Source organism: Xyrauchen texanus, chromosome 38 (genome assembly GCF_025860055.1).
Source record: "Xyrauchen texanus isolate HMW12.3.18 chromosome 38, RBS_HiC_50CHRs, whole genome shotgun sequence".
NCBI lineage: Eukaryota > Metazoa > Chordata > Actinopteri > Cypriniformes > Catostomidae > Xyrauchen > Xyrauchen texanus.
In genome coordinates, this window is record NC_068313.1 from 16,886,628 (window position 1) to 16,904,611 (window position 17,984).

A 17,984-nucleotide genomic window follows, 5' to 3' on the forward strand; every position below is an offset into this window, starting at 1 on the left:
TAATTGTCATGAAAATACTGTATCAAAACTAAACTAAACTAAACAAAAAATCTGAATGGCCCAAAAATCTGCCAAATTTTCTTTATGCAAAAAATAATACGAAAATAAAAATAACAGATTTGGGGGGCCGGATTTGACAGTTTTCATCAGAAATGTATCTGTGTGTCAGTTAATTTAGATACATTAAAGAAAGAAGTCATATGCAGAAAGTCATATATAAAGCATATATTATTCAAAACTGGCCAGTCAGACCAGTGAATAGAGCTCATCTTCTAAGCAATGTTTGATAAAAAAGCCCACTGTCAGGAAATGCAAACATGAAAGTTATGCAAACAGGCACAACAAATACATTTAATCTCTTTATCTCTGAACAAACTGGGTAGATTCACCTGTTGTGGGCTAATTCAGTGAAAAGGAGGATCTTTCTGATAAGGATAGAGAATGCAGGTTCACACTGAGACTTACTGTGAAACTCTGTTCCTTTTATTGTGGCCATTTGGGAAAAATGTGGCTGGTTTTGTGAGTAGGTCTGATAAGCAAGATAATAACTGTGTGAATCACACATCTCAGGTATTTTCATCAAGAACAAGATGGATCAGTGGCGAATTTTCTTTGTACTATTTCCTGAAAATGACGCCTAGTCTGAACAAGATTTATTTAGCCCAAAATCAAACACCCATTTCTCTAAGCAACCAGAGGACACCACACTTTTCTGTTTAAAGCTGCTTCAGATAATCCGAGCATCCACAAACAAACTACTTCTTTCTAGTTTTCTCTCAGAGAGACTATCAGAATATTCCCACACTGAGCATCAGATTTATCCACATTGTAAATTACTAAAATAAGACAGCATTTTATTTAAATATTCTTAAAGGTCTCCACAAACATCTCCAGAATCTAATTACATCCTAACTACAGCCTCTTCTGAGTACAGACACTGAGAAAATAGAAGTCTTGCTGTTCTGACTCTATCAGCCTGTGAAAGCTCAGAGACACAGGAATCGCATCGTTTGAGAGATGCATGTGAATATGTTATTTTCAAAACAAATGAACTGCTAAGTAAAACACTGTGGCACCCCATTATGCCTGTTGCAATTCATGCTGCCTCCTAACAGGCCGAAAGGACTTCATCTATGTGCCTTTAAGTTATAGTACAATAGGAATTAGTCACTATGTGATAAAGAGGCATGCTGGGAAATCTACCACACCACTGAGGCAATCAGCCTTATCAGAGCCAGTGGGGGGTCCAGGCTAACTGAGCCCCGGCCTATACAACCTGTTTAGATACAGTTGTGTCATATCAGAACAGAAAATAACCATTTCTGATAGGATGTAAACATCATTATTGGCACAATATCAGCAATTCAAAAGTGCTTGTTTTCCCAATTTTAAAATTAAGATACACTCAAAATGAAGTCATACACATCTGGGATGGCATGTGGGTGAGTAAATGTTTTGAGTGAACTATCCCTTTGAATGTGAGAAGGAATCCCCTACATTATCATTCTGTGGGCATTATTCATAAAACACATGCAGAACAAATTCCTGTTTAATTCATTGTGGGGATGGGGGCATGGTTGTGTATCTGTCTGCGGGAGAGAGAGAGAGCAGTAAGCTCATCACCTGGGATGTATAGCACCTGTGTTTTGTTATAGTGATGGCGGAGGGAAACCTGAAAAGGTAGACAGATGCATCAGTATGGAGAGAGGGACAGCACAGAGAGTTGGCTGCATGTGTCTGCTGTTATTAAAGTGAACTCTCATTGACTTGTTGGTGTACATATTTGGCAACTAAGAGCCCTTTTGTTTATGTTTTGTGTGACACTGAAAGAGTAATAAAAATACTCACATTGACTGATTATACTCACATTGCTGCCTCCTTAATCCTCCATTTCCCCTGAAAACATGAAAATTGTTATAGTGGTGCCAAAACTCACGAGTGGAGGATAACGTCATCATGGAAGCTTCACCACTGGGCGAAGTAATCAAGTCCCTCGCCAGCAGAATCAACATCAAGCCCTCATGGATTTATGCCTGGAGCAGGAAAAGCATTTCCAACTCCTGCTCCAGGCCAAAGCGAAGGATCGGCAGGCATTCCTGAGCATGAACAACAGAGAGGGGGCTGTAGCTGCGACCCCGGAGCCAAAAACCCCTGTTACCCTCATCAAGATTGGGCTGAGCGTTGATCCTGATGCCTGCCTCGACTTAATTAAGACTGCAAAGCTATGTAAACGGCCACCCGACCAGAGGGAGGCCCGCCTGTTAACATTGCTCTCATGGAAAGCGCAGCTAGCAGCCCAGCAACTTCTAGCCGCCAACCTCCTCGACTACAGGGATCTGAAGAAAGGGTCGGGTCGGCAGTAGTGCTGAGCAGAAGTGGGAGTGCTTCAGGACCCTGAAGTTTGGGAAGCACAGCTGCCCGTTTTCTTTGGTGCAACAGCTACGGGATGCCTGTCAAAAATGGCTGCTGGCTGAGGGAAACCGCGGCGCTATGGACATCGTTGACCTGGTGACACTGGAGCAATAAATCTCCCAACTTCCTCAGGGGATGGCCGAGTGGGTCCAGTGCCACTGATCGGCGTCGCAAGATGGCGTCCAGCTGGCAGAAGATTAAAAGATGGCATTTCCGGGAGGCAGCGATCCTCCAGAGGTTCTTTCTTATCTCTCTATCTCTCCTACCTCTCAACCAACCCCCCCCTCCTCCTATTTCCGTCCTGTTCTGGATTACTGAAAGTAGGGAGGAACCCCGCCCAAACACTTTCCTCACCTCAGGACACCCTTCCCCTTGTCTGTGTCTTACACTCCCCCTGTCTCCCTCTGGTCTCTCCCCCAGGTTGACGAGACTGCCCCTATGGGCACGGTAGGGAAGCCTGGGCCGGTCTATGTGATTTGTGGGGAAGCCAGCTACTGCCAAGATTGGTGCCCAGTGATGGAGGTGTGAATGCTGATCCGGATCCCTGATGCTCCACAGGCCATCTCCGATTGGTCAGGGGCGTATCGGATACCTGTGAGTTTAAAAGGGGATAACAATTTTTTTGGCCGGGCATTCACAGGAACATTCGCAATTGGTGTGTAGCGTGTCGTGAATGTCAGTTGGTGAATCCACCGGCCATACCGTTTATAAATATATCCTTATGTAAACTGTCGACTTGGCTTACAATTTATGCAAGATAGAATTTACAAAAAAATGACACAAAATTTCACATATTTCATGAATAAAGCCCACAGAACAATAATTTAGGTGATAATTTAGTGTGTGCATGGAAAAAAGGATTGATTAAATTGCAATGGTTAACAAAGTAATAGCCACAGTCTCGTATTGTTGTCTCACACCTGAAACAAGAAACATAGATGCCATGTTTAACCAGTTTAGTGTTAGATATTTTAATGAAAGATTTGCAGCCAGATATGCATAACTGTCAGTCATTTTTTAGGAACCTGCTGTAGAAAGAAGTGCATATTTTGCATGTGTGTATAATTGCACTGTATTAACAACTAGTTGTTGAGTTTGGTTCCATAGAAACTATGTTAATTTACTGAAAATTTGGTCATACCTGAATTTTTCAGTAGTGAATTAAATACTATCATAAGAGACTATGTGTTATCATACAGAGCTTCTTAAATGTACAAGTGGAGGTTGTCACTGTACCTGTAACCTCTCAAGAGTAAACAATTCCAGCAAAGTGTATCAGAGAAACATGGACTCATCTTATGTAGCTACTAAATATATCCCATTCTCCGCAGGCAGATTATGTATGACACATTGGCTATACCTCAGATGACCCCTCTGTGATTCAATCGGCAGCAAAGTGAGAGGCAGAGAGACCAATCAACCAAAGTAAGGAACAGACTGCTTAATAATTAACACAACAACAGATACATTTCTCTGTTTTAACCACTGTTTATTCTGTGGGGCAGATCGGTGAAGTCACAATGTGTTCCCGGTGAGTAATTCCACTGTGCCATTATCACCCCCACTGTAAATGGAAGACACTTCCTGTGCATTTATCTTCAATGACCAGGAGAAGCGAGATGCGTGATGGAAGAGTTTTTGAAAATGTGACGTCATAAGCACAAAAAAAAAAGACAGATGGACGAGCGCTCGCCCATCAGGCCAAACTTGTTTAAAGGCAAATCGCTTCTATTCCAGCTCCAAAAAAACCTCTTTAATAATATTTTATTTCTGCTCTGTGAAGGATGCGCTAAAGCAGTTCTCCGTCGGGAGGGGGGAAAGGAAAATAAAGAAGCTGCAGTGATGTACTGGCCTGCTTTCTTATCTGCCCGCCAGTGCATGGGTCCTGAGACACTTGTGAGGTTTTATTTTAGGACGCTTTTAAGTAGGTCAGCTCTCTCGTAGGTCTCGTCTATGACAGCACAGTGGCTCAGTGTAAACAACAGCACATGATGTTGTTTGTGTCTAGCTCCATCCTGGCACAAAATGCACCCCCTCCCCACATCCCATGTGTCTCCCACAATTCTCTCTTCCATTTCCAACCCAAAACCTTAAAAGCAAGGCCATTCACCTCTGACAATCACACATACACTGACATTCAAGGAAGATCGTCCTGCTTCAGTGGACTCATTGGTGTTTGTACGTTATAACATACATTACATTTTAATTAAAATACATATAATTTGTTGTTCATGTGAATAGTCACTGAAACATACAATATCAACATATTCACAGCATCTAAAATGTTAAAGCTTTTATGTACGTTCGACTGTGGAGATGTATTAATCTTTACGAATCCTCTGACAACTGGCAAGATCAGGATATCGCTGGAGGTGAACAAGTTCAAATTGTCTGAGAAAGCAGTTTTTAATGGAAAAAATTTGTAAATAGCATCTGCTACACAGCACAGCTGTGGGTGCAAATAGGTGAAATAGGTGAAGCCTCGGCTGTACCAGAGCCAGAGCCAGTGCCTGAAGCCTCAGACTTAATTTTTTCCTCGTCATGCCATGTTGCCATGCTTGCCTCACCATGCCATATTACCACGCCTGCCTCACCATGCCATGTTACCACGCCTGCCTCATCATACCATGTTGCCACGCCTGCCTTGTCGTGCCATGTCGTCACGCCTGCTTCATCACGCCATATCATCACGCATACCATGCCAAGCCACGTCATCACGCCTGCCATGCCAAGCCATTTTGTCACGCCTGCCATGCCAATCCATGTCGTCTCACCTGCCATGCCAAGCCATGTTATCAGGTCTGCCTCATCAAGCCATGTTGTTACGCCTGCCATGCCATGCCTTGTTGACCTACCATGCCAAGCTGCCATGTCTGACCCGCCATGCCAAGCCACTATGTCTAACCCACTATGCCAGGCCTCCTTAACCCTTGGGACTCTGCTTCCAACGGCTCTGCCCCCTGGGTCTCCTCCTCCAGCGGCTCCACCCCTGAAAGTACAGCATACCAGTCTGCCTCGTCAGCCTCGCCATGCCACGCTGCCTCATGATGAAACACTGCCTTGTCAGTCTCGTCAGGCCCTGCTTCACAGCCCATGTCTGTCTTGCCTGCCCACTGGCTCCGCCGTGGTGTCCTGGTCCACGACAGTCTCAGGGCCTTCCACCAATTCCACCCTGGTCTCCTGGTTCACGCCGTCTCCGGGCCCTTCACACGCTCTGTTCTGGTCTCCTGGTCCACAACGGTCTATGGGCCCTTTGCCGGCTCCTCCCTGGTCTCCTGGTCCATGCTGGTTTCTGGGCACTTTGCCAGTTCTGCCCTGGTCTCCAGCCTGTCTCCTGCCCTGGTCTCCCATGTTCTATTGCCCAATCTGGTCCCCTGGTCTCCCTGCCTCACAGCACATGTCCGTCCCTGCCCTAAGATCCAGATCCACCACAGCCCCCCAGGTCCACCATTGCTTAATAGCTCCCAGATGAACACTTGTTGTGTTTTTTTTGGGGTGTTTTTTGTGGGGCATAGGGAGCCAGACTTAGTTCACTCTTGCTACTGGTTGTTTTGTTATCTTGTTAACCCTAGTCTGTGTATTTAAGCCCTCATGTTTTCCATTGTCCTTTGTCAAGTATTGTGTGTTTGTAACATTGATTTTCACTCTTAGTTTATTTGTTCATTGTCATGGTTGTAGTCTTGTTTAGTTTAGTTAATTGTTCTGAATTTGTTTCGATTTATGTATACTGTAACATTTTTGTTTAATAAACTGCACTTGGGTTCCTCGCATCATTGTCTTCATCTGTTCCTGTGCCTATATTGCCTTGCCTGCCCATCCACGTTACAGGTCTAAATAGTATATACCATTATTTGCACCAGGGTGCAAATAGCATCTGCCTGAAAGTAAATCCATATACATATACATTCTCTGGGTTCGCGAGCATATTTCTGAAACACGTCACAAAAATGAACTGAAACTCTGTGAATAATTATCACACAAACATGAAACATATGTCTAAAGAAAGCTTAAAATGTCTACTTTTAAATAAAACAATTCAAATTTTCAAATATTCTCCTGCAATGTAATCTGTATGAAACAAAGCGATGTACAGTTTTTACTGGCTCAGCTAATGATCTTCGTTATCTCTAATATGATCACACCCACGGTCAGAGGACGCCATTCATACGGTAATGTGCTGACACGATCAAATCAAATGGTAAACGTCCCCCGACTGTGCCTTAAAGACAAAGTCATTCACTTTTCTGTGCGTTTGAAAGACAGCAAACTCCTGGATAGTGAAGAGTTACAATTTTCCTCAGAAGAAGAGCGGGACTCCGATGAACGTTTGTATGTTGAAGAGAGACTTGATCCAGCCGAGGATACAATTTTGGACAAGTAAGTCATTTAGTTTTCATTAGTTGACATGCTATTTTATATAAACATGTACATATTTTACTAGTGGGACTGTTTCCAGACTTGCCAGCCAGGATTCAGAGTATTGAAATTTGAAATATGTCCTAATATGCAAGTTTTAGTTAGATGTAAATGATGTTTTGGCTAAAGCAGGCATTTAAATTGTATACTGTATGATAAAAATATGATATGTAATATGATATAAAAATAATATGAATGTTTAGATTATATTTTAAGTAGTGTTTATGCTGCCTCATTATCATCAACAAAGCTTGTGCTTGCAAATATGTGTTCAGGTTAAATGAGTAAAATGCACTTTAAATATGCCCATATTAGAAAATCACCATCTTATAATGATTTCTGAAGTATCATGTGATACTGAAGACTGCAGTAATGATGCTGAAAATTCAGCTTTGATCACAAATGCATTTTACAAGATATTCAAATAGAAAACTGTTCTTTTAAATTGTAAAATAGTTCAAAATATCACTGTTTTTACTTTATTTTGGATCAAATAAATGCAGCCTTGGTGAGCAGAAGAGACTTCATTTAAACGGTAGTGTAGGTCTAAAATTAAGTAAAGTCTTTATGAAAAGAAAATGTATAGTCAGATTACTTCTTTTAACTTAAAACTTGATTTTGATCATTAAGTGTCCTCACATTCATTCTCTTTCTGTCACATTCCTCATTAATAGGCCCAGGGGAGGGGTCTTTTGTCTCCTCAGATGTGAATTACAATCAATATTCATTATAATTCACGCCTCCTCACATATGACCTTTCTAACACTAAAAGTGTCTTACAAAAGTTAAATTACTATATTGTTTTGTATGAATATTGTTTTGTATGGGTTGGTTTTTGCATCAATTTGTAGCAAAAACTCTAGTCTACAAGATCCAGTTCTCAAAAGGCTTGTGGACAAATGTTTAGTATGTGTTATATGACCTTATTTCAATGACTTAAAAATTTAGTTTTTTAAAAACCATGCTTAAACTTTATTTTCTCAAAAATACAAACATGTACACACATGTTGCTCACATACTAGCCCAGTTTGTGCTGAATACAGTGTTATCAGACTTTAGCCATTAATGTGTTTTTAAGCAACTGAAAAAAGCACAAATGTCAAGGCATGTCAAAACTTCTCCAGGGCCCAAAACACCCTCAGACCCCAGAGGGTTAAAGCCATAAACAATTTAAGCAAAAAACAATCCACACAAGTAGATTTTTTAACACTTTTACCTCTGTTCTCATCGGCTTATCCAGTGTGCACAAGTGTTGTGCATAAGCTTGTGCATGTTTTTATGCCAAAAACAAATAATCTAATGATTTAAAATCTCATGAAAAGAAAATCAAAATTTTACATTGTAATTTTTTAATACTGTAGTCATCATCGTGTTGCTGTGAATGTGAACATGCTCACTGTCAATATGATGATATTTCACATTTCAGTGTCTATCCAAATGTACAAACATGAAAGTGTGGTAGAACCTACAAATTTGTATCAACAAATGTACGAATACCTATGAATGCAACTTACATCATACTGCCTGTTTACAGTCTGAATGTTGAAAAATGTCTGCTTTGCATGGAACAACACTAGATCATTGGTAACTCTGCCACAACTGTTTTCTCACTTTACTAAGAGAGATTGATGGCTGAAGAGGTTTCTGAAAATGGGTAAGCAATGTCTTCCCCTCATCTTCACTAAATGTGCTGCCAAACTGAAACGGAGAGCGCAATGTTTACAAGTTTGGGAGAGAAGGTATAAAATTCTGGGCATCGTTAACACCAGCCCTATGTCGACATGCATTAAGTATTTATACAGTGTGTGCCACAGCGAGTTACAGTTACATGCCAACGTTTTAGAAAGGGTTATCGTCTTTCTCCCTTTGGAAAACAGGCGACAGATATTGCACCCTCATTGTGCTAGTATCATGCACTGTAAAAATAATAAAAACATTTAAGAATCCTGATTCTGATCCAAAAGCTCATGAGCTGGCTGTCATGGAAATGGTTAGCATATGAAATCTATGCACCTGACAAAAGTATGGCACCTTGTTTTAATTAGAACTCAACCTTTATATAGACTGAACATGTGGATCATTGTCCCCATGAAACGCTTTTATACCCAGAGAGCAAATTAATTAGTGCAGTCTGGAATACCTGTGACAGACTGCATCATCTGATGGCAGTATATATAGACAGAATGATGAGCCAATAAGGAACAGAACTACAGGTATAAATTATGGTTGTATAGGACACAGTATAACAATTATGGAGCGCTAGAATACAGTGGCCTTAAAAGTATTGAGACATTTAAGCTACATGTAAAATTTACAAATTTCATTGCATTAGAAAACAAAATATTAAGAACATTTGGCATCTGCAAAGAAATTATGCTAGACTTCCTACTTTTGAGCCATTTTCACAATTACTATTAACCAACAAGACCTTTCAAGTGTCTATATGAAGTCAGTTCCCCTTCATATGGACACATCACCCAAAAATATTTAATTCTCTCACAATGCCATCCCAGATGTGTATGAACACGAATTACGATTTTTAGAGGAATATCTTAGCTCTGTACCATATCTCAGAAGGTCCATAAAGGACATAAAGGCTTCAAAAAATTGTAATTCATAAGACTTCATGTCTTCAGAAGTTATATGATAGCTGTGTGTAAGAAACAGCTCAATATTTAAGTAATTTTTTAAGGTAAATCTCCACCTTTGTCCAGCCCCATCCAATAGGTGTCTGAATGTGAAAGTGAAAGTCACTTCAACACCAGAATGTGGAAATAAAAGTGTAGATTTACAGTAAGAAAACAGGCCTTAAAGATCTATTTCTCAGTGCCATCCAGACATCACTTCAATCTACTATGATGGACTTCAGAGGATGAATTGATTCCAACTCCAACCGTAAGACATTCCTCTTACTGTAGTAGGTTATGCATAGAGTAAAATATTGGTCTTGGGATTTAAGAATTGATATCAAGACTGTTCAAATAAACATCATGATTAACCAGAAATACTTTTTATTTACCCACCCCTAATAGCATTAATCTTACAGTTCAAACTAAATCTTTGTTTCAACAATGGCCCTTAAAACTTACTTAGTTTACTATTTTTAAACCATGACTTGCACTGCACATAAATATGTAATATTGGAATTATATTCAAACTGGTTAGCTAGAGGGGAACTGGCCCCCACAGTGAGTCTGGTTTCTCCCAAGGTTATTTTTCTCCTTTAACAAACATCTTATGGAGCTTTGTGTTCCTTACCACAGTCGCATTCGGCTTGCTCACTGGTTGGTTCTAAATACAATTATTATTAACTTATTTATTTTATACACAATTTACAGTCATATTTTAATCAAACTATACAATTATGACTCAAAGACTTCATAGATATTAAAGTATAATTTTCTGCTATGGTTAATGGAAAGAGGACAGGAAATGAAGGGGAAACAATAGTGAAATGTCAAAAGCCAGATTCAAACTGATGTCGTCCACATGAGCACCATGGCTCAATATGGAAGAGCATGTGTTCGTACAGCGTAAGTCGTAAGTCACAGCACTGGAAAAAAAGTGTTAACCTTAAAAAAGTGTGGAAGTTTTGTGTAAAAAAAAAAACAAGTGGTAAAATCTAAATGAACTGGTTTGATTAAATTAAAAATATTATTTAACATCAGTGAATTAATTACATTAAGTTGCACAAACAAAACGTGGCTATATCAGGTAGAAAACGCTCCTTATGCTTAACATTTACATGTTACAACTTTTGACATAATTACAGAGTTATTACTTATGACTAATTAAGTTAACAGATAATAGCTGTAAGTGTTTATATACATGCTTATATGTGTTCTGACGTGGTACTGACAAGTTTACACTCAATATACTCTATTATCCGTGACCAGTGCCAACCAGTATCAGAGCACACTATGTACCTGAACTACAATATGATTATTAAAAAGCTCCACTGAAACAAAAGCTTCTTGTTATCAGATGTCAGTAAATATGAATATTTGACAGGAGGGTGGCAGCTGAGCTCTGTTGGCGTGTTAATGAGCGTGCCAGAGAGCCGATGACTCACAGGTCTGAGTAAATCTGAGCAGTCACTTTAACAAATGTAGCATAATGCCATGCCATGTTTAGACAAAATGATGGAGACTGTTGAAACATGGCACTGTTGCTGTGCCACACCAATGTGCTGCCCTGCTGTGTGACTGCACATATTACTGGCTGAAATTTTAGAAACATTTTCTTCTTGAAATTTTACCTTCCCTTCAAAATGATAGAAGATTGGAGTTTTGATAGGGTCATAAACAAGATTGCTACTCTGATAAATAGAATATGGAGAATGCTGCTCCACCTAAGTATATTTGTATTCTTCCATTGTGGTTATTTGGAGTTGTCAGCAATATTTAAGATGCTAGTGGAGGTTAGATGAGGTCAGAGAGAAGGTTCCTACCTGTGTGTGTCTGCCGATGGGCCTCCAGCACATCCTCCTTGGAGAACTGAGCCCCACACTGATCACACACTAGTGCTTTTGGTCCCGCTGGTAAACAAGGAGAGCATACATCCTTGAAATGGTCAATATCATCATATTGGCAGCATTTAAAAGTAATGTAAAACAACAGGTAACCAAGTTTAATACTCAATCCCAAAGCAGAACTTTGAAGAATCCTTTTTAATAGCACATCTATTTATAAATGAAATCCATATGGGACTATAAAATGTCATTTGCACTTTTTGTATGACTGCATTTAATTATCATCAAAGCTCAAGTATGAAATGGAAGTAAAAAATTATTTTAATACCTACAAATACTAATGGGATCACTTTGTAAATGCAGTATGCACACTCCTAAAAAAGAAGTTCCAATTTGATCCAAAAAGAATGTTATAGCCTGATGCAATCTTAGAACGTTTTCTACAATTAGCTATTTATTTCTCTTTAATTCTCTATGCAATAATGATTTAAAGAACCCCCAAACTAATATACTGATCAGAATCCTGGTAGCTCAGTGAGTATTGACACTGACTACCACCCGTTGAGTCGCGAGTTTGAAACAAGGGTGTGCCGAGTGACTCCAGCCAGGTCTACTAAGCAACCAAATTGGCCCGGTTGCTAGAGTCACATGGGGTAACCTCCTTGTGGTCGCTATTAGAGGTTCTCGCTCTAAATGGGGCACGTGGTAAGTTGTGCGTGGATCGCGGAGAATAGCATGAGCCTCCACATGCTCTGCGGTGTCATGCACAACGAACCACGTGATAATATAGATAGATTGACTGTCACAGAGGCCCTAGTAAGCAGTGGGAAAACAAAATCTTTCAAAAACCATATACAATAAAAAATGGTTCGTGATTAAATAGTGGGTTCTTTGCTGAGCTTAAAGTACTTCAAAGAACCATTGCATAAACTATATTTTTAACAGTCTATATGTTAAATTTACAAGGTAATAGTGTTGATTAGTGATAGTAGAAGCAGCTCATGTTTGAAAATCAAATTAAATGGAAAGAAAACAACAACAATGCCTAAGGCAGGAAATGGGTTATTTTAAAGTGTGAATTGTTTATGACATTATACAAAATCCATTTTTTCCCCACACACATCAACATACAGTCCCTTAGCAGAATCAAATAGCTGTTCTGATTTTCAAGAGCTGCCAACTTTCCCCTGTCTTGTCTTGATAAAAGAGCGTAAAGTATAAGCTGAGGCAGAACAGACAGCAACATGTCCTGAAGGATATTAAAGCTCTTTGTCTCTCTAGACTGATTTATGACACATTCTATGCAGAGTTTGATTTTTCTCACAAAACAGCAGAACCATTTATTATGTTTCAAATACAGAGCAAATAATAATTATAAAACAATAAAGTAGCCTAATAATAAGGGTCATATTAGGTTGAAGTAGCCTAAGGTAGATCAAGGCAAATCTTGTGCTGCATGTTCCCCTGCTAGAGCAGATGTTTTTCATCAATCATAATTTATTAATCAACACTAAGGCTGGCTTTGTGGAGTGAATCTCACAAAGCCTTCCTTTGGTCATGTTGGGTCATGTTTCACCCAAAAATCTAAATAAAATAATAATAAATTATATTTAGCATTAAGAAAGAGAAGCCATTTTTAGAACCATTACTATTTGAATTGTGACACAATTGTAACAATTAAGTATATTATTATATATTTAAGCAGCCACTCCCGACTGAAGCATGATTTAGAGTTAAATCTTAAATATTAAAACACTTAAATATTTATCTTTTTCACACCAAAAGTGATCATGTTGCTTTAGAAGATCTTAATTTAACAACCGTTGTTGTATGGATAAAGTTTATGCTGATTTTTGGATCTTCAAAAGATAAATCTCCATTCACTTTAAGGAGTTTTAAGGACCTGCATTTGCATTTTAAGGACCTACTGAGCTAAGATATTTTTCTTCAAATATGTTCTGGTGAAGAAAGAAAGTCATACACACCTGGGATATCACTAGGGTGAGTAAATAATGATATAATTAAACATTTTGGTGAAATATCCCTTTAATGGTCACAAAAATAGGCTTCATTTTCTTTATGTCAAAAATAGTATCTTTATTTTTTTCTTTTGATTTTGGGGAAAATTATGACTTGGACATGTTCCTGCCTTGTTTTACAAGATTAACCCCATTTAGCGTCAAACTTATAAATTGCATTAATTGAAAGCTACATATAAACTGCATACATTGAAAGCAGTACATCAAGTACAACCACAATGCATTCATCAGTTTAACCCTTAAATGCATTCCTCAGGTCTTTATTGACCTCATTCCACCCCCTGTATCTCATCCATTTTTTGGTGCTGTGCCCATATCTCTTTAGTATTCCACTATATATTTTTTATAATGGCTTGAGTACCAAAAGTGTTTAGGGTCATTACAGACTTTAGGTATAGAGTCATTTTTTATTAAATTTTTTTACACTTCAATAAATTATACTTTTATGATTGTTTCATATCTATAATATTTTACAATGACAGACTATCTATTTCTTTGTTTAAAAACAAGATAAAGTAGTACTTTATTCACAAATAAATATATCATGCTGATTTTCTCTGTGATAATGGTGAATTATTATTATCCTATATGTGGGTACACATACATGTCATACATGTTGTTACACTTTTGTTACTATGATTGGCTTGATTTACATTATACATTGCTATTTGATGAAGAAACAACATGGAAGTAAACTATAGCAAGTACAACCCATGAATAGTATGATATGACTATTGTCATTTGGGTGTACTATTGAAATTATGTAAGTTAAAGTGTTCACCCAAAAATAATTTACTCACCCCCAAGCCATCCTATGTGTATATGACATTTTTCTTTCAGCCAAACACAATCGGAGTAATATTAAAAAATATCCTCACTCTTCCAAGCTTTATAATCGTAAACAATGCGTGCTTCCGTGATCATCCCTTCTCACCAGCGCTTACGCTACACCTACGTCATATGCCGGAACTCGACTCTCTTGTGAACGCACAGACGGCTGTTACCGGAAGCCAGTGATTAGAGATTATTAAGCTATAAATATGGATATTTTTCTTACAAAAACGCATTGGTTCGCTACAGAAGGCCTTTATTAACCCCCTGGAGCCATATGGATTACTTTTTTGATGGATGGATGAACTTTTTTAGGCTTCAAAATTGTCTAGGTTACTGTCGTAACCCCCGTTCTCTGACCAGGTCGTGCTCCCGCAGGGGCTTAATGTCCACTGCATCGTTTATCGGTATAGAGGCTACAACACCCTCAAGGTGGAGGGGGACAGCCACCCCTAAAACCTCCTGTGCAGAAATGAGAGCACTGACCTGACTGCGCATTTCTGCAGGTCTTCTGATCGGGAAGAGCACCAGCTGCAAACAGACACCATTTTAGGGCGTGGAGCTGCCTGATAGAGGGAGCTCCTGCTTGTTTGATCATGCCTACAACAACAGGTGTTAGGACACTTACCAAGACCCATCCAAGGGCCTGATGTGGAGATTCCTGAGGTCTGGGCACGGATGCCAGAGGGTGCCCTTTTCCTGACAAAGGAGGTCCTTCCTCAGAGGAATGTGCCAGGGTGGTGCTGTCACGAGGAGCGTAAGGTCCGAGAACCAAGTCTGAGTGTGCCAGTAAGGGGCCACTATGAGGACCTGTTCTTCATCCTCCCTGACATTGCACAGCGCCTGTGCAAGTAGGCTCACTGGGTGAAATGCGCATTTACGCAGCCCCGGTGCCAGCTGTGCCAGCACGTCTGTCCCGAGGGGAGCCTCCGACAAAGAGTATCAGAGCGGGAAGTGGCAGTTCTCCTGGGAAGCGAACAGGTCTACCTGTGCTTTGCCGAATCGGTCCCAAATCAGCTGGACCACCTGGGGGTGGAGCCTCCACTCTCTGCTGAGCGTTGCCTGTTGTGACGGCATGTCCACTGTCGTGTTGAGGCTGCCCGGGATATGAGTGGCGCGCAGCGACTCCGTCTGCCTCAGGAACATTTGGGAGCCTTGCGGGTCCTCGACGAGGTTTGGGAGGCGGGGGGCGTCCGTCACTTACAGGGCGTTCTACGTGGGGGCTGAGAGCTGGGCCCAGAGTTGCCTGTTGCCTTGCAGCTGCAGGGGGATGCCCTCGGCGAGCAGACGGGGGTCGGCTCGAGTTGGAACGGCGCCGATGCATGATATGCTGGATCGCCTCTGTCTGCTTCTTTACCACTGAGAACTGCTGGGCAAAGTCCTCGACGGTGTCGCCGAATAGGCCGAGCTGGGAGATGGCCACGTTGAGAAAGCGTGCATGTGCATTATGTGGCTGTGAGCGGTGCCCTGACCCGAGGAACCAATCATCTAGCCGGGCAAGCATGTCGGCCATCGAACGGATGCTAATGAGAGTGCTGTGGGGCAGGTGGTTCGTGGGATTTTACCCGGCGAAGCCATGCCCGCTGAACTCCCCAAATCGCCTCCATCACCAGCCGGGTCACCTCCATCCCGTGGGAAGAAAGCGTGACACAGGGCGTAGCTGAAGTGGCGTTTCCTTTCAGAAAGGAAAGCTGCGACTGTAACGTTGTCATGATCAAGTTCTCACAGTGAGAACAAGAACCATCCACAAACGCTGCCTTGGTGTTCACCAATTCTCACTGGCCTTTTCTCAAAGCTCAGGGGCAACTGAGCTCAAAGCTCAGGATTTGTCCTGATTTGTTGCATCATCTCTTTGATATATTAAAAATAAAGCATCAAAATAAATCAGAATATATTCTATTCTATTATTTTATTATTGTCTTGAAAATTACTGAAATTTATGAAAATTTAACACTAACTGGGCATTTTGAGACATAGATATACAATACGTGCCGGGTTTCTAAAGATAACAAAATTTTAAATAATTACATTTAATAATAAAAAAAACAATTTGCATTATTGTAATAACATGAACAATTCTTTGCATTACCGTGAGAGGGGAGGGGGTGCTTAATTATCATGAAAAAAATTTCACAATGCAGATCTTAATGGTCACAAAAATAGACTATTTTCTTTATGCAAAAAGTAATTTTTTGGGTGAAATCATGACCATGGTCCCTTTATGAAACCATCAAACTTATTATTGTACCTACACAGATCGAAATAAGTAAAAGGTGTAGCTCACACAAGCTCATAAAGCCCTTAAACACACACACTATCTTTATGGGGACTCTCCACAGACATAATGATTTTTATACTGTACGAACTCTAGATTCTATCCCCTAACCCTACCCCTAAACCTAACCCTCACAAAAAAATGTCTGCATTTTTACATAAAAAAAAAACTTATAGCATAATTCACTAATAATTACTAGTTTGTAACCTAAATAAAAGTCCTCATAAACCACCCAAACACCGACACCGACCCCCCAAAAAGAAAAAACAGTGGATTTCATTTAACCCAGTTGCAACCACCGATCCTTAATAACTGGACTAAATAAGTGCTCTGATGGCCATTACTTGAAAAAAACGTCCGGAGGGACTCCGTCTATAAATAGTATTAGATCCACCTGTAGAGCTGCTGGCCCATTATGAAGTAGGCCAAAATGTTTCCATCACTTTAGAAACCACTCTCTATAAACCACATACCCTGAAAAGGAAACAGAAATGGTTGTCTGATTTTGTTTTTCCCTTAAAAATCCACAAGGGATGAGACCTCGAAGACAGAGGACTAAACAACTTCATCAATTCAACACACATGGCTTGGAGCCAGGACACACAGCCTCTCTCTACAACTACGGGTTCTGTAAAGCAGGTTTTTACCATTTCCTGCACACTCCTTACCTCAGACGTTTAAAACGAATCAATAAAAACTAAATCTATAATGACCCTTGGCTTGTTAAGTATCTATTTTCACTCAGGTGAGTCTAAATGGCTTTATTATGGCTCATAAAAGCAACCACAAGCTTCGTGAAGTCAGCTAACTCACACTTAAAACTAGCCTCTTTCCCACTTACACTTTCGGTCCTTCTGGAGCCCTTTAAAGTAAAAAAATGCACTAATTTTCAGAATCATAACAAACCACACTCAAAAATACTTTTGATGGTGTGACACATCAGTGTGAACGATATTACGCCTGTGAGAACAATTCTGTTGCGCAAGAATTAAAACGGTCTGTGTTGTTGTGTTACTTATTACAGTCTTTTTATGGTGAAAGAACAGTCAGTGATCAGAACAGGCCTGCAACCCATACTTGGGTCATGCCAAACCAGTTGAAAATCACTGAATACCAATGTGTGCATTGTTGTTGTGTTGTCCAAAACCCAGTGAGCTACCTTCTTAGACAGCATTTTAGGGCATGATAGGCATGTTCAAACACCTATGTGCCATTTCAGCATGCCTGACTTGTCTTGTTTTGATGCAGCCATGCTTGATAAAGCAGGGTTCTCTAATCTGCCTCCTCTCAGATGTTTCCTCTCTCTTCCAGAGGCAAACGACACATTTAGAAAGCATAAAGCAGATTCCAGATTCAACTGGCTTGTGTTCATTTTCAGAAGGCACATTGTGTGGGACAGTGGTGGCTCAGTGGTTGAGGCTCAGGATTACTGACCAGAAGGTCGGGGGTTCAAGCCCCAGCACCACCAAAATGCCACTGTTGGGCCCTTGAGAAAGGCCCTTAACTCCAGGTTGCTCCGGGGGGATTGTCCCTGTAATAA

At 40.3% G+C, this 17,984-nt stretch overlaps 2 protein-coding genes across 3 annotated transcripts in view; one reads left to right on the forward strand and one right to left on the reverse strand.

The window, feature by feature from the left end:
* The window catches only part of LOC127631575 (zinc finger and BTB domain-containing protein 16-A-like), a 100,366-nt gene that overhangs the window by 33,519 nt on the left and 48,863 nt on the right, over nucleotides 1–17,984 (reverse strand). The window contains exon 5 of one of the 2 annotated variants that reach the window (XM_052109757.1): nucleotides 11,279–11,365. The exons of the other annotated variant lie outside the window; for it this stretch is intronic. Coding sequence (XP_051965717.1) covers nucleotides 11,279–11,365 — 87 coding nt within the window. The remainder of the gene's footprint in view (nucleotides 1–11,278; nucleotides 11,366–17,984) is intronic. 2 annotated transcript variants of the gene reach the window in all.
* LOC127631576 (uncharacterized) lies at nucleotides 1,786–6,825 on the forward strand. The gene is made up of 4 exons (XM_052109759.1): nucleotides 1,786–2,649; nucleotides 2,833–3,006; nucleotides 3,744–3,837; nucleotides 3,918–6,825. The coding sequence occupies exon 4, from the start codon at nucleotides 4,967–4,969 to the stop codon at nucleotides 5,882–5,884; it is 918 nt and encodes a 305-aa protein (XP_051965719.1). The 5' UTR covers nucleotides 1,786–2,649; nucleotides 2,833–3,006; nucleotides 3,744–3,837; nucleotides 3,918–4,966; the 3' UTR covers nucleotides 5,885–6,825.